The sequence below is a fragment of the Carettochelys insculpta genome, chromosome 10 (assembly GCF_033958435.1).
Source record: "Carettochelys insculpta isolate YL-2023 chromosome 10, ASM3395843v1, whole genome shotgun sequence".
In the NCBI taxonomy this organism is placed as follows: domain Eukaryota; kingdom Metazoa; phylum Chordata; order Testudines; family Carettochelyidae; genus Carettochelys; species Carettochelys insculpta.
The window spans coordinates 21,964,065-21,980,302 of record NC_134146.1 but is presented as its reverse complement, the minus strand read 5'-3'; the positions used below and the strand labels follow the sequence as shown (position 1 = coordinate 21,980,302).

At 47.4% G+C, this 16,238-nt stretch overlaps 1 protein-coding gene across 1 annotated transcript in view; it reads left to right on the top strand.

The window, feature by feature from the left end:
* The window catches only part of ATR (ATR checkpoint kinase), a 98,404-nt gene that overhangs the window by 58,838 nt on the left and 23,328 nt on the right, over nucleotides 1-16,238 (top strand). Inside the window, exons 29-34 of the mRNA XM_075004354.1 lie at nucleotides 3,973-4,137; nucleotides 5,555-5,646; nucleotides 12,619-12,710; nucleotides 13,108-13,285; nucleotides 14,035-14,220; nucleotides 14,631-14,790. Coding sequence (XP_074860455.1) covers nucleotides 3,973-4,137; nucleotides 5,555-5,646; nucleotides 12,619-12,710; nucleotides 13,108-13,285; nucleotides 14,035-14,220; nucleotides 14,631-14,790 — 873 coding nt within the window. The remainder of the gene's footprint in view (nucleotides 1-3,972; nucleotides 4,138-5,554; nucleotides 5,647-12,618; nucleotides 12,711-13,107; nucleotides 13,286-14,034; nucleotides 14,221-14,630; nucleotides 14,791-16,238) is intronic.

Genomic DNA, 16,238 nt, shown 5'->3' with positions numbered 1-16,238 from the left:
AAAGACCAAAGAAGCCAATGGGTCTTGGTCATCTCCCCAAGCATGCTGCTTTTGTGAGCAGCTGGATCTTATTCTGGGGAGAGACCCAATCACTTCTCCCAAAAATGCCTGGACTTCTCAATAAATACTGCTCTGCAGACCTCTGGCAGCAGCAAGGAGGATGAAGTGGGATCTGAGGTGGTTGATGAGGAAGAGGTGGATGACAGCAGAGTGCAGTCCAGTGGAGAAGCTGATCCTACAAGCCAGGAGCTATTTATAATTTTGAAATGGATCCTCTCATCCCAGGAGGCTTTGGAGGCAAACTGTGATGCTGGAGAGAACACTTCTGGTGAGTATGCTGGTTTTACAGTGATACTAGTATTGGTGCAAATGTAGTGGGGATCTATGTCCATCTTCCCTAGAACAGCTTGTTAATAGTTCTGGGGATGGCATGGTGATCCTGCTGAGACATCTCACTGAAGGCTTAAGGGACTTTTGATTCTCCTCATGAGATGCTTGGAGAGATCTGACCTATTCCTGCTTCCATGGTAAGACACCTTTCCATGCCAAGCCACCAGAAAGTGATCTGGAATCACAGCACCACAAAGCATTTTTGCAAATTTTCCAGCCTTGTACCCAGACAACACAAGCATTATTTATCTCTTTTTCTTATTCTGTGGAGGCTGATGTCTCTTTTTATAGCCTAGAACACATGGGCTGCCCAGAGATTGGACCCGCAGCACGCACGCACACACCTTGGGCTGGCAGGCGATCGGGTGCATAGCATATATCTTGGCTAGGCTGCTGGGCGATCGGATCCTACCCTGGCTTACACGTGCACCTTCGGTGACTTTAAATGATTTTTTCCCACGTAACCCAGCACTGAGGAATACTCCTGCAGCCTACCTACGATTTTTAAGTAATGGCATGGGTCAAAGTGCTTCCTAGTGCTCAGTGGCATGCCCCATGCCCATGGGGATTGGGGCACTTCTACATTATCTTTTCCCTAATATACAGCAAGCAACCACTTATTTAGCTGAAAACACCTTATCATTGTCTGCAAGGCAAACGTCAGCTGTAGAAGATCTTGAATCCTTCTGGTTAGTTTCATTCATTCTCAGCCTTAAGAATCCAAGAGTGACCTTGTTGTGGACATATGTTCTTCCACAGAAAAAGATGGCCATTCATTCTGTCACTATGCTCATTGTTCTGACTAAAGATGAAAATGTTGCTAATGATGATGTACTTAATATTTCAACATGACTTTCTTTCACAGGAACAGGCCTTGAAAGTAGGAGTGTGAGGAATGGGGGGGCCACCCGCTGCTGAAGTGAGACTATCACAGATACGGAGGAGGAAAAAAGACAAGACAGGAACTCATGGCTGAACACTTGGAAGAGGCGCACAAAGAACATGTTCAAGCCACCCTGAACAGGCAGGACATGACAGAATGGAGGAAACAAATGATTGAAAATCATACAAAAGTGCTGTTCCTAATAACAAGGCAGATAGAGCTCATGCATTCAGTAATTGAACAAAGTAACTTTAGGTCCCCCATGCTATCCATGTCCCATTTTAGTCCTCTCTCCCCATGTTCAATACCCTCCCCTTATTGGGGCCGCAGAACAAGAGGGGGAAGGTCACGGAAATCCATTCCGTCCACTCCCAAGGGATCACCACCCAGCAGAAGGCTTACACTCACCAAACATGAGATCATTATCCTCTTGCTTTCCCTATACTCACCCCTCTGCCATTAGGACCTCCTGAATAAAACAATGTAGGTCAGAAAAACAAAGTTTTGTGTATTTGCTAACATGCTTTGGGGTTGGGTGTGGTGGTGTGGGGTGTCATGCAGTTGGAGGCAGTTTCATAAAGGACAAGCGCACATCATGAGGGAGGACACTACTTAATGGCAGCAGATTCAGGTACCTGCCCGCTCATTTATAAACCTTATTTTCAAGACATCCCTGACTTGCATTGCACCTCTTTGTGCTCTCCTGATTGCCCTTGTGTCCAGATGCTCATAATTACTGGCCAGGAGATATGACTCTGCCTTGCACACTGGCTTGAAATTCTTGAAATTCCCCTTTCGCCTCTCAGATGTCATGAAGAATACATCAGGTTCCTATGACAAGGGGAATGTTGTCTTCACTCAGGTCTAAGCAGGTCAGAAGGCACCTGAACCTGGCTTTTAAATAGCCAAAGGCACATTCTACCACCATTCTGCACCTGCTGAGCCTGTAGTTGAATAGTTCCTTACTGCAGTCCAGGGTGCATGAGCCAAGGAACCAAGAGGTAAGCAGGGTCACCAAGAATTACTATGGGTATTTCCATGTCCCCAGTGGTAACTTTCTGATCTGAGAAGAAAGTACTACTCTGGAGCTTTCTAAACAGACCAGAATTCCTAAAGCTGCACCTTTCCCGACCATCCCATGTTGACGTCGGTGAAACAACTGTGTACTCGGAGGCCAGGTGCCCAGATGGGGATGTGCATTCCATCTATAGCCCCACCGCAGTTAGGGAATCTCATGGCAGTAAAACTGTCCACTATGTCCTGCACATTCCCCAGAATCACTGTCTTTTACAGGAAAAGGTTAGTGATCACCTTGGCTAGCTGGATGACAACAGTGCCCACTGTAGATTTGCCCACTAAAAATTGATTTTCCACTGACTGGTAACTGTCTGGCCTTGCAAACTTCCACAGAGCAATTGCCACGCTCTTGTGAACTGTCAAAGCAGGTCTCATTTTGGTGTCACAGAGCTTCAGGGTGGGAGACAGCAATTCAGAGTTCCATGAAAATGGCCTTACACATTCATAAGTTTTGCAGCCTCTGCTGACCATTTCCTGCCTGCATAATGATGTGGTCCTACCAGTCTGAGTTGGTTTCGCTGAACCGGAACCTCTGCTTCACGGTGTATGATGCATCCAGTGCCGACACCAAATCTGTGTTCCTCCTCTCCATAATGCAGTGTGGGAATACAACAGAAAACACTCAGCAAAAGATTTGAGTGTTTCTGGATCCATGTTATCCTTGTAATGGCATGTGGCAGACAATGTAAAAGCAGCTTGAAAATTCCCTTGGCCTTTTTTTTTTTTTTTTTCCGGTGGGAAGTGGGCGAAATGCATTCTGGGATGATATCAGACACCCAGGACCACTTGTGACTTTTTTTCCCCACAAGACACTGTGAAGAGATGCAAAATGCAATGGTGCTGCAAGAAATGTGGGATAGATGCCCACAATGCACTGCTGTTACAGTCAAACTTAGGTGATTTAATGGGAACATACTGTTGACTTTGTGAGCAGATGTGGACACTCCACTTCAACGTTTTAAATTCTAAAATCTAAAAGGTCAACTTTAATAAATTAAAATTTATTCCCAAGTGTAGACTTACTCTTAGGCTATGGCCGCACTGGGTCAAAACTTCGAAATAGCCATGCAAATGGACATTTTGAAGATTACTAATGAGGTGCTGAACTGAATATTCAGTGCCTTATTAGCATTAGGATGCTTCCAGCCGTGGCACTTCGAAAGCGCTGCTTTCGAACGCTCGCAGCTCGGCGCAGCTGCACGGGGGTCCTTTTCGAAAGGACCCTGCACATTTCAAAATCTCCTTATTCTTCTCAGCGGAGGGGAATAAGGAAATTTCGAAATGTGCAGGGTCCTTTCGAAAAGGACCCCCGTGTAGCCGCGCCGAGCTGCGAGTGTTCGAAAGTGGCGCTTTTGAAGTATCGCAGCCAGAAGTGTCCTAATGCTAATAAGGTGCTAATATTAGTAATCTTTGAAATGACTATTTGCATGGCCATTTTGAAGTTTTGGCCCAGTGTGGCCACAACCTTAGAGTCACAATTTGATTGAGAGCTCAATTTTAGAGTATTAAACAACATGCTTGATTCTTGATGCATTATACAAGTATCTTATTGTTGGCCTTTAAGGCTGAACCACTGTTTGATTTACATTTTCAATTGTGATGTTTTTCATATTTGAAAAAAGAAATTGTATGCTGCTATGCATGAACCAGATGGAGTAGCTGGGGTGAGTGCAATTCGGAAAGCAGAGCCATCGCTCAAAGAACAAATCCTTGAACATGAAAGCATTGGCTTGCTGAGAGATGCCACGGCTTGTTATGACAGGGCTATTCAGCTGGAACCTGACCAGGTAAAATGAAATACACATTCTTGTTCTGTCATCCAACAAAAAGGTGAAAAATATAATGATAAAGGCATAGAATAGATATGCAAATTATTACTGTATACTGCTGCAATTATTGCATATGAGTTACTGTAAACAGTACAGTAGACCCCCTGACTTACGCAGAGGTTGCGTTTTTAGCAGCCCTGTGTAAGTTGAATTTTGCGTAACTCAGTGCTGGTCAGTTTCCCACCTCCCTTGAGCAGCGGGGAGTTGCGAGCCAGGCTTCAGCTCCCCACCATTCACAGAAGACCATTTCCTGTCTCCTGTGAGCTGCGGGTAGCTGGAGCCTGGCTCAGAGCTTTCTGCTGCTCATAGGAGAGAGTTTCCTGGCAGTGGTGTTAACCCAAGATATTTGCATTTGAGTTGTGCTAATCTCGGGGTTTTACTGAACTCGGCAACCTACAGCAAGTCATTCTCTAGGTTCTAAACACCTTTAATTTAAAAGTGAATGTGAGATGTGTGGAGGGGGATCTGGTGTATCAATGCAACAGGAACCTCTTTGACCAAATGAAATGTTGCACCCAAATTTGCTCCATCTGGCCAGGCAGTCAGATCCTCTTCCTAGACTCCCAGTGAGATGTGGGGATTTTTGCTTTCTGACATCATGTGGTCCTGGTCCCCAAGCAGTCTGGAAACCTCCTCACTTCTCAAGTTTCAGAAACTGGTAGGGGAGCCAAGCCAAGGCTCTAACGGGTTTCAGCTATGGTCCCATAAGCCAGAGATGATTTGATAACTCCTGCTGTGCCCTGAGTTCCTTTCTGCTTTTCTTGGTCTGTGCAGGCTTTCCTCCTGTTGAGCAGATCATCCCATCTAAGGGTTCTGTCTCTGTGCAGTTACTCATCAGCTTGCTGTCAGTTTTCTCCTCTCCAGCCTGCTTATTCCACTGCCAGCTGCTCTGCCCCTCTGCTTCTCAGTTCTTTTATTGTCCCAGCTGCTGTGAGGCTGCCAGTCCCCACATTAACCCCTTGATTGCTAGCCAGAGAGGTATATTACCCTGTGACAATGTGTTTGTCACATCATTGTTCTCAATTTTCCCTAGCAGTTCTCAAATGTGTTCTACAAAACCACTAATTTCAAGCCTGATTTATTTTGTTCTGAAACACCTTAGAAATTACTGATATCAACAGATTTTTCCAGGGAGCGCTGTTCAAATTTGATTTTTTTTTTTTTTCTGGTGTGAATTTGGTTATTCTTTTAAGCTGTGATAATTTAATTATTTCAACTTCTTTCTTTTCATGTATTATTCATAACAAGAAAAATGTAAAAGAATAATGAAAACAACCAAACTTGATGTACTTGCAACTAGAATATGTACCAACATGTTATCTCTTGATTATATGTTGTGTGTATTTTGATTTTTTTTTTCTATCTGCATTTCTAGATTGTTCATTATCATGGTGTTGTGAAGTCCATGCTAGGTCTTGGTCAGTTATCTACTGTAATCACTCAAGTGAATGGAGTACTTGCCAATAGGTAATAATATAACCCCTGTTTGAGTAATAAAAAGTTGCGATACTGCAGGTGTGTCTTAACAGCATGGAAATATGATTTTATGGATAGAAAGAAAACATTTAAAATTTTTCTAACTTCAGGGTTTCAACATGGCCAGAAATTCTGCTATTTCCTTTTGTGCATAATACTTAGTGGAGATAGATACATACTTTAATTTATTCAAGGAAAAAAAATCATTCTTTTTTTTTGAGTTTTCCAGTTTTCCTTGCACAGTTGTGAATTTTGAACACATAGTTCATCTTTTTTATTATGCATTCCTAATGAATTATATATACTACTTGCAGACTCAGTTTATAGGATGTTGATTTCAAATTATTATAAATTAATCACATTTTTAGTTTTACATAATGGTATTCATAACAAGTTAACCTGCCTATGATTTTTAAGTAATGTAGGGGTTTGGTTGTTTTAAAGTTAGCTAGTTTATGTCATAGAATCATAGAACACTAGGACTGGAAGGGACCTCGAGAGGCCATCGAGTCCAGCCCCCTGTCCCAATGGCAGGACCAACTACTGTCTAAACCATCCCTGATAGACATCTGTCTAACCTGTTCTTAAATATCTCCAGTGATGGAGATTCCACAGCCTCCCTTGGCAATTTTATTCCACTGTTTGACCACCCTGACGAGGAACTTTTTCCTAATGTCCAATCTAAACCTCCCTTGCTGCGGTTTAAGCCCATTGCCTCTTGTTCTATCCTCAGAGGCCAAGAAGAACAAGTTTATTCTTTTACGAGTGTCCCCATGGGTGCTCCACATTAGGTGTCGGGCTCGCCCCAGCGCCGCAGGTCGGATCTTTCCAGCAGTTTCTGCCGGACTGCGCATGCGCCGGCGCGTGCCGCTCCCTTGCGCGCTCCCAGCCATGTGCGTGATCCGGTCCCCGCCAGTTCCTCTTTAACCACCATCGGCTGCAGACGGAATCCGCTCAGGCTACGGCCAGAGTCAGCGTATTTAACATTCTTAAAGTGTTTTAGAGTTTCTTTTTCAGTCTTTTAGATTAAGTTAGGTTGTTATTGTTTTCCAAAAAAAAAAAAGAGGAAGGAGTAAAGCTTCCAGTCTTAGTAACAAGCGGAGCACCGGAGGCCCGGGGACATAGGGCCATTATGCCTCCTGCCACAGCTGGCTGAGTCAGAGAGGGGAACAGGCACGGAGAAGGTGCTAAGTACCCTATTAACATCTCAAAGACTCACCATAATGTCCTCTTCAGGATTCAAAAAGTGTGAGTCCTGTCGCGAAGCGATGCTGGCCTCCGACGGGCACAGTCAGTGTATAAGGTGCCTTGGGGAATCTCATGTCACCCAGAAATGTTCCTTCTGCGCTAAGCTCACAGCCAGAGCAAGGAAGGACAGGGAGATGCGGCTCAAAATGCTGCTCTTCGACAAGGCCCTCCAGCCAGACGTGCCGGAGCGGCCACAGCAGGAAGGACCCGCAGGGGCCCATAAAAGGAAAGCTGCCTCCCTCACCCCGTCAGTGCAAAAACGGAGGAAGCTTTCCCAACCTGATCCCTGCTGGCAGCCACAGCGAGCGGGACGGGTGGAGTGCATAGCCCCCAGCCGCAGTTACAGCTGATCGGCGGCGGCGCGGAGACATACGTGGCAGAGGCTGAGCCTCTGATAATCAAACAGCCGCCCCACACCGCTGGCAGGGTGGCGGCCAGGCAAGCGCCGGAACCGGCGGCACCGCAGGCAGCAGCACTGATGCCCGGGGAACCGGCGGTGCAGAGTGCACAAGCACGTGGCCTGCAGGCACCGGGGGAGACCACCCGCGCGGCACCGCAGCGGAGCGTGCTGAGTGTGGCGCAGACAACGGGGCCGAGATCCCCGACATGAAACGGGGCGGAGCCAGCCTGGCAGGGAAGGGGAAAGGCAGCACAGAAAACCCGGCACCGCAGCCCTTCTCCAGACAGGGCTGCAGGGCTGCTCGCTCTGAGCCCTCCACTCATGCTGCGGACCCCAACAAGAAGGCAGGGGTCACCCCCAGCCTATCCTGAGCCCCCATCCCCGTTCCTACAGCCAGCCTCACCATGGCTCGGACCACCTTCGCCCTTTTTGGGCTTTGAACCCTTGGAGTACTACCAAAAGTCAGTCTCTCCAGTATCTCAATTATCTAGACGATCTCGCTCCACCAGGCGCAAGGGGGTATGCACCTCGAGAGTGGTCCAGGTTCCCATCTCAGGAGCAGTGCCTGTGTTGCCATGGTCACCCCTATCACGCGGGGCATAGACACCATAGGCATACTCCCAGGGACAGATCCCCCCAGACGGTTCCATATCCCCGAGGGCAATCGCGAACGGGGACAGAGACACAGACATCTCAAGGGGAGGTGATTCTGGAACCCCGAGATTTTCCCTCGCAAGCTTCCAGCGAGCGGATGTATCACCGTCAACAGGACCCAGAGGGGTCCAGAGAGGCTTACCCTAGCGGTTCCTCGCTATCTTCCCCTGACGAGGTCACAGCGCCAGGGGACGTCCATCCTCCGGACGATCTCAAACAGTTCCAAGAGCTGTTTAAAAGGGTGGCCTTCACGCAAGGCATCCAAACAGCAGAGGTGCAGGAGAAACACCATAAGCTCCTTAAAAACGTGAGACCTCCTGCCTCCTCCAAAATAGCTATACCACTCGACGAAGCAATCATGGAGTCCGCCACCACAATATGGCAGACCCCTGCGTCCATTCCGCCTATAAACAAGAGAGCGGACAAGAAATACTTCGTCCCGGCGAAGGGCATGGAGTTCCTGTTCAGCCACCTGCAACCAAATTCTCTGGTGGTGGAATCGTCTCAACAGAGGTCGAGAACTTCTCAGTTCAAGACAGGGGGAACAGACAAAGATGCCAAGACACTAGAGTTGTTTGGCAGAAAGGTCTACTCCTCCTCTACCCTACTGTTGAGAATGGCGAATTACACAGCGCATCTAGCGAACCATAATTTTGACAACTACTCCAGGCTGACTTCCCTCATGGATTCGCTTCCAGAGGACAAGAAACCGGTGCTCAAGAGCATCGTGCAGGAAGGCTACGCAGCCTCGAGGACAGGAGTTCAGATCGCCCTACACGTAGCGGACAAGGCAGCATGCTCAACAGCTACGGCAGTGGTCACGCGCAGGGAGTCCTGGCTCCAAACATCGGGTATCCTGAGGGATTTGCAGGCGAAGATCGTCGATCTCCCCTTTGACACGCAGAAGCTGTTTGCTGAATCAACCGACTCGGTCCTTCATTCCGGTAAAGATTCAAGAGCTACTCTTAGGACCTTGGGGATTTACACCCCTCCATACAGGAAGAAAAAGTATTACCCTCAGCAAAGACAGTACCAGTATCAACCACAGCATCCCCAGTACCACAGGGGTTACGAGCAAGGGCGACATCAACAGCACCAGCAATACAGAACTCCCAGGCGACGTTCCCAACAGAGCCGTGCGTCCTCGGGGCAGGGCCAAAGGCCACAAGTTTGACACACAGATCCAGGGCTGCACCATCACTACCATCGCGCAATGTCATCCGAAGCTATTATTCTACCATCGCCTCCAACCATTCTATGACCAGTGGCAAAGGATCACCACAGACAAATGGGTGCTGGAGATCATAGCCATGGGGTACGCCATCCCCTTCCAGTCGCTCCCACTGCCACGACCTCCACCCAGGCCCCACCTAAAGGATGCCTCCCACGAAGCGAGACTCAAGCAGGAGGTAGACCATCTCATACTCATAGGGGCAGTGGAAAGAGTGCTGAAGCAACTTCGAGGGAAAGGGTTCTACTCCAGATATTTCCTCACGGAGAAAAAGACAGGAGGCTGGAGGCCCATCCTAGATCTTTGGGGCCTCAACCGGTACCTGCACAAGCAACGCTTTCGGATGATTACAGTCGCCTCTATACTTATGGCACTGGACGATGGAGATTGGTTCGCAGTCCTTGACTTACAGGATGCATATTTCCACATAACTATCCACCCGGCTCACAGACGCTTTCTCTGGTTTATGGTAGGCAAAGAACATTTTCAATACAAGGTTCTGCCGTTCGGCCTCTCCTCACCCTCCAGTCTTCACCAAGACCTTGGCAGTGGTGTCAGCCTACCTGCACAGACGGGGGTGTTTATATTTCCATATCTGGACGACTGCCTACTGAAAGGGGCCTTGAAGGAGGAGGTACTTCGCATGATACGCATCACAGCAGGCACGTTCTCTTCGCTGGGCCTGGTCATCAATCTGGCAAAATCAAAGATAGACCCCACACAGGACATAGAGTTCATAGGGGCACGTATAAATTCTATCACAGCAAGGGTTTATCTACCAAAGACACGCTTTTGAGCCATCGGTTCCCTCGTGCAGGTCATCACCTTCAGCCCTACGGTGCCAGTTCTGACGTGCTTACAGCTGCTGGGCCACATGGCAGCAGCGACGTTTGTAGTACAAAACGCCAGGTTACACATGCGCAGCATGCAGCACTGGTTGGCGAGCATCTACAGACCGGCAGCACACACCTTTCACAGGGTGGTGTCGCCCACGACAGAGGTGCGCAGATCCCTGCAATGGTGGGTGAACCCCAAGAACATGCTAACAGGGGTGCCCTTTCACCAACCACAAATATCGTTTTTCCTCACTATAGACGCCTCCCACATAGGGTGGGGAGCACACATGGGCGAAGAGGTGACGCAAGGACTGTGGTCCTTCATGGAACAGTCACTGCACATAAATATACTGGAGCTCAGAGCAGTGTTCAACGCCTGCAGACACTTTCGAGACCATATACAAGGCAAAGTAGTCGGGATCAGTACAGACAATACCTCCACCATGTTTTATATAAATCGGCAAGGAGGAGCTCGGTCCCGTGCCTTATGTGCGGAAGCAGTCCGATTGTGGAACTGGTGCATCGCCCACAATATAACCTTGAAAGCCTCGTACTTACCAGGCGCTCACAATGTGAAGGCAGACCAGCTGAGCAGGCGCTTCGCACTCACGCACGAATGGCAGCTCTGTTCCGATCTGCTACAACCGATCTTTCACGCATGGGGTTTTCCCCAGATAGACCTGTTTGCCACTCAACACAACAAGAAGTGCCCACGATACTGCTCCAGGGAAGGACTGGGATGGGGGTCCCTGGGGGACGCATTCGCGATCTCGTGGAGGGGCCCCCTGCTTTACGCATTTCCTCCCACAGTGCTTATCCACAAAGTCTTGCAGAAAGCCAGGAGAGAGGGAGCCCGAATGATCCTAGTAGTCCCAATGTGGGATCGACAGCAATGGTTCCCCTTACTCCTGCGCATGTCGGACCGTCCACCAATGCCCCTCCCGGTGGCGCCGGATCTGCTCACGCAAGCCCAGGGGTCCATAGTGCATCTGCACCCCCAAGGCCTGCGACTACAAGCGTGGTTAATCCATGGCTCAGCTCCCTAGAGAGCACATGTACGGAGAAAGTGCAGCAAGTCCAAGAAAGCAGCAGGAGGACTTCCACCAGGAAGACCTACAAGCAGAAATGGACTCGCTTCACTGCATGGTGTTCTACCAAACATTTAGCCCCCACTTGCTGTGCCTATCCTGTAATATTAGAGTATTTACTGGACCTCAAGAGAGGAGGACTCTCCCTATCCTCGTTAAAGGTCCACCTTGCCGCTATTTCGGCTTTCAGACGTGAAGAGGAAGGGCACACGTTGTTTACCCATCCCATGGTTACCAGGTTCCTCAAAGGGCTGGTAAACCTATACCCCCCTGGGAAACTGCTTCCACCTTCGTGGAGCTTGGACCTGGTGCTTAGTGCGCTAACGGGACCACCGTTTGAACCTTTAGCCATGGTTTCCCTCCGTCTCCTTACGATGAAGACTACCTTTCTTCTCGCAATCACGTCAGCTCGCAGGGTGAGTGAGCTTGCAGCAGTTATGGCAACACCACCCTGCACAGTATTTTCCAAGGAGGCGGTAACCTTACGGCTGCATCCAGCCTTTGTTCCCAAAGTTTCTTCAGAGTTTCATATTAACGAACCTATAGTTTTACCCTCGTTTTATCCAAAGCCTCATAACTCTAACAAAGAGGCACGCCTACACCTCCTGGACGTGAGGAGGGCGCTGGCTTTCTATATAGACAGGACTAAGTCCTTCCGGAAAATGGATAGACTCCTAGTCTCTCTCGCTCCCAAATCAAAAGGAGAAGGTCTCTCTTCGCAGCACATTGTATCCTGCATAAAAATGTGCTACAAACTCAAAAAGACTCCTTTACTGGCCCCGCCCAGGGCTCGCTCCACTAGGGCGGTGGCGGCATCAACAGCCTTTTTCAAGGGCATTGCGCTAAAAGACATTTGTAGAGCGGCGACCTGGTCATCCTATGACACCTTCGCCAAACATTATGCCCTTCACAGGGTATTCCAAGAGGATACCCGTCTCTCGACAGCGGTCCTCTCGGGGACAAGCTGCACATAATCCAGTTACCCACCTCCTATCTTGGGTTACTGCTGGGTAGTCAACTAACGTGGAGCACCCACGGGGCCACTCGTAGAAGAAAGAGAAGTTACTCACTGTAGTAACGGTGGTTCTTCGAGATGTGTCCCCGTGGGTGCTCCACCACCCGCCCATCCTACCCGCTTCAGATCTCTGTTTAGTGTTTTGCAGGAGCATCCGAGGCGGTTGGTCAAGGAACTGGCGGGGACCGGATCGCGCACGTGGCTGGGAGCGCGCAAGGGAGCGGCGTGCGCTGGCGCATGCACGGTCTGGCAGAAACTGCTGGAAAGATCCGACCTGCGGCACCGGGGCGAGCCCGACACCTAACGTGGAGCACCCACGGGGACACATCTCGAAGAACCACCATTACTACGGTGAGTAACTTCTCTTTCTCCCTCCTCCTTATGACACCGTTTTAGATACCTGACAACTAATGCCTTTTGCACCAAGAAAATATAATGGATATAGCACTGGCTGTTTTTGTATTGGGTTCTGATTGTGTGTACTTTTATAGGCCGGAGTGGACATCTGAATTGAACACATATAGAGTGGAGGCAGCCTGGAAACTAACGCAGTGGGATTTATTGGAAAATTATCTGGCGTCAGGTAGTAACTAGACGTCAATTTTTGTGCAATTATATATGTTCAGAGTTAGCCAGCTTTGACCAGAAGGCATTTGTTGCAGATTTCTTTATGTGTGATGCATCAGCTGATGTTAGCTTTTCAGATTTTGTAAATTTATCTGATCCTTTATAATTTGAAATGTCAAGAGATCACTAGGCCAACATTCTTAGGCTCCTCTGCAGATTCCACCTATAGGATTTCTAAAATCATATATTGGCACAAATTGCTTGAAATCTCTTGGGAATAATAAAATTATAATATTTCACTCCTTTGTAAGTGGTCATAACATTTTTAAATGTATTTGGATCTATTCTGATGAAAGTTGGATCAAAAATTTCTGCCAAACATTTCTCCACATGTTAAATTGTTTGCCCCCTAGATGTGAAGTCAAGTACTTGGAGTATCCGACTGGGACAATTGTTGTTATCAGCCAAAAAGAAAAACAAAGCAGCTTTTTATGAGACCTTGAAAGTTGTTCGAGCAGAGCAGATTGTACCCCTCTCAGCTGCCAGCTTTGAAAAAGGGTCCTATCAGCGAGGATATGAACATATTATCAGGTATTTTGTGGCTTCTGTATATGCTTCACTGTTCTCAAGGACTATAGACCTCACCGTAGAATGCATGTATCTTTCATGTAATAAGCAGTAAGAACTTTTCATTTGGAATGATAAATGGTGCTGTCCCAAGGGTGTCTTGGTTTTTTTGACACTTTCTACATAAGTAATATGTACAATACCAATTGCAATCCTGAAATTAAGTCAAGTGTATTAACTCCACTAATCTCAATGAGATTTTATATTTACACCTCTCTGCGAGCATAATTTGTTCCTTCATTTTTAGACCCGACACAAGTAGAAATTATTTGTCTTTTAATGGAAGTTTAGTATAGTTGACCTGAAGTTTGACTTAAACTGCTGGAGAACTGGTAATGCATAAAGCAAAAGATTCAGTATTATCCTCTACCTCCATTTGGCAATGACATGTGGCTTCATGCAAAATAAACATTTTAACTTGCTTACCAACTCAGTGGGTTTTTTTAAGTGTTTTATGTTTATATTGAAAAATGCCGTTCAGAAGAATTCTGCATTTCCAGATACTCTTGATTATTTCCGAGACTGACTGAGAGCAACACCCTGTTCGCGCTCTCTTATATATTCTTGATGTATTTTATTTTAAGGAAGCATGGTATTTGAATTATTCATGTAGTCAGATTTCGGAAAGAATTGACAAATGCTAAATGTAAGATACATGTATCTGAAAATGTCAAGTAATTTCTAATATACGTTTCTGTATTCTTTCCCCATAGATTACATATGCTATGTGAACTGGAACACAGTATTATACCCTTGTTTCAGCAAATAGATGGTGATCATGGAAAAGAGGGAAGAGATTCTCTGAACTGGCATGCTCGTATAGAAATGACACAGAACTCCTACAGAGCAAAAGAACCCATCTTAGCACTAAGAAGGGCTTTGCTTAGCCTCAATAAAAGGTGAAGCTGTGATTATTTCTTGTCTTTCCCTGTTTCATATCAATCAAAAACTAGTTTTTCTCTTACAGTAGTATTTTTCCACTTGCACATATTAGTGAGTTATGGGTCTATTGACATTTGCATTATAAACAAAACCAACCCTGTTACATTTCAAATACAAGACAAAAGCAGTGTTTTCCAAGTGAGAGAGAATGAGTTCAACAAGGAAAAATAATTACAGTATATTTCCACACTTTAGGGGGATAAAAAACAGAAAACAGAAATATTACAAATGTTCATTTAAATTGAATTTCTTAACAGTTTGTCACGCTATTTGTGTTTTGTGTTTCATTACATCCATGATAATGTATTTGAGATTGTAATCAGCACTCATGTGTGGAGCATTTTGTTTTGGATATACATCACCACAGAGAGGAGTACTGTGAACTGATTGGAGAATGTTGGCTCCAGAGTGCCAGAGTTGCAAGAAAAGCTGGTCATCACCAAACTGCATACAATGCTCTTCTGAATGCTGGGGAATCCACATTATCTGAACTGTATATAGAAAGAGCAAAGTGGCTGTGGTCCAAGGTAAGCCAAAAAGAAGTGAAATGATTCAAATTAAGATGCTGTCTTCCCTATAAGAGAGTAAAATTAAATATAATTTAAACAAAAATACAATAAAGTGTGTAGTGTTAATGCATTTGTAAGGTCTATGAATTGACTCTGAGTGCTAGAGTGTTTGAGAAATGCAATTACAATAAATATGGTAAATTGAACAAGTGCAATTGAAGGAGGTCAAGTATGAAGTAAATAAAAATTTCTAAACATAGTTCCTAGACAAAAATGAAGAAAATTAGTAGATGTTCTATCTTTTGTTATTAAAACTGGTATTTATCAGCGGCTTAGCCTATCCTCGCACTACAGTGTAATTTTGAAATGCAATCTTCTTCTGGAGGGTATCTACACACGAAAAGCAGATTAACCCTTCTCTTCTTGCGAAAGATAGCGGCCACAGCTCTGCATGCTCTTTTGAAAGAACAGGCCAGGAAGTGCTGCAGACGGTGTCGCATGGCGGACAAGCCCTTCTGGGGCTGCAGCCAGCTGCTCCCTTAAAGGGTCCCTCCCAAGCACCCTTGCTGTGGACACATTGGGGGCTGCTTTGCCACACATAGCACTTCAGACCTGGGGCATGGAGCAAAGCCATTGTGGAGACCATCAGGGATTCTTAGCAGCTCCCAATGGGGAAATCTGTGAGTCTGTGGTTAGCCTGCTGGCCACATTGCTTGGGGCCATCCTCCAGTGCTCCCTACCTGCCTTCCTGCAGGCTGCCTCCATGGGGCAATGGCTGCACCCTCTTCCCCAGGCCACAAGCAACTGGGCCAGTTCCATCAGGGCAGCTGTGGGGAGGTCAGCTGGGATCGGGGCAGTGAGATCTGAGACTCGGGGGGAGCTGCTGCAGGAGTGCCTGGCAAGGGAGCGGGAAGCTGGGACATGTGAGAGGGCACGGCCCAGGAGAGGGCACAAGGGGTCTCTGCATTGGTGGGGCACGTGCCAGGTTTGGTCAGGCCCCCCTTCTGTCCCCAGGCATGCAGTCTGTGATGCTGTCCATGGGGGTGGGTGCTGAGTGTCATGCATGGCCCTCTCTGGGGTGCATCTGGTTTGGGGCCAGTGGCTGTTTAAGCCTTTTGCTGCCAGCTGTGTCAGTAGCAGGCGCCCCCTCCCACACCCTGGAGTGTCCGGAACGCCTGGTACCTATCTGGTGGTCCCTCCAGGAACTCAGAGGAGGCCTGGGTGAAGAGGGCCTGGCTGGATGTCTCTGAGGGAATTGCGATGTTGAGGGTGCCATTGCTGGAGCCCTTGTCATTGCTTGGGGAGCTGCATCTTCTTCTCCAGCTGCTGGGGGATGGTGACACCCGAGGGTCCTGGGTGGTCCTCTGGCTCTGGTCCAGTGGTGTTAAGCACCACAATCAAAGGGGCCACCTCTCTCAGCCTGAGGAGGCAGTTGAGCTCCTGGAAGTGGGGGTAGGTGGTGGCTG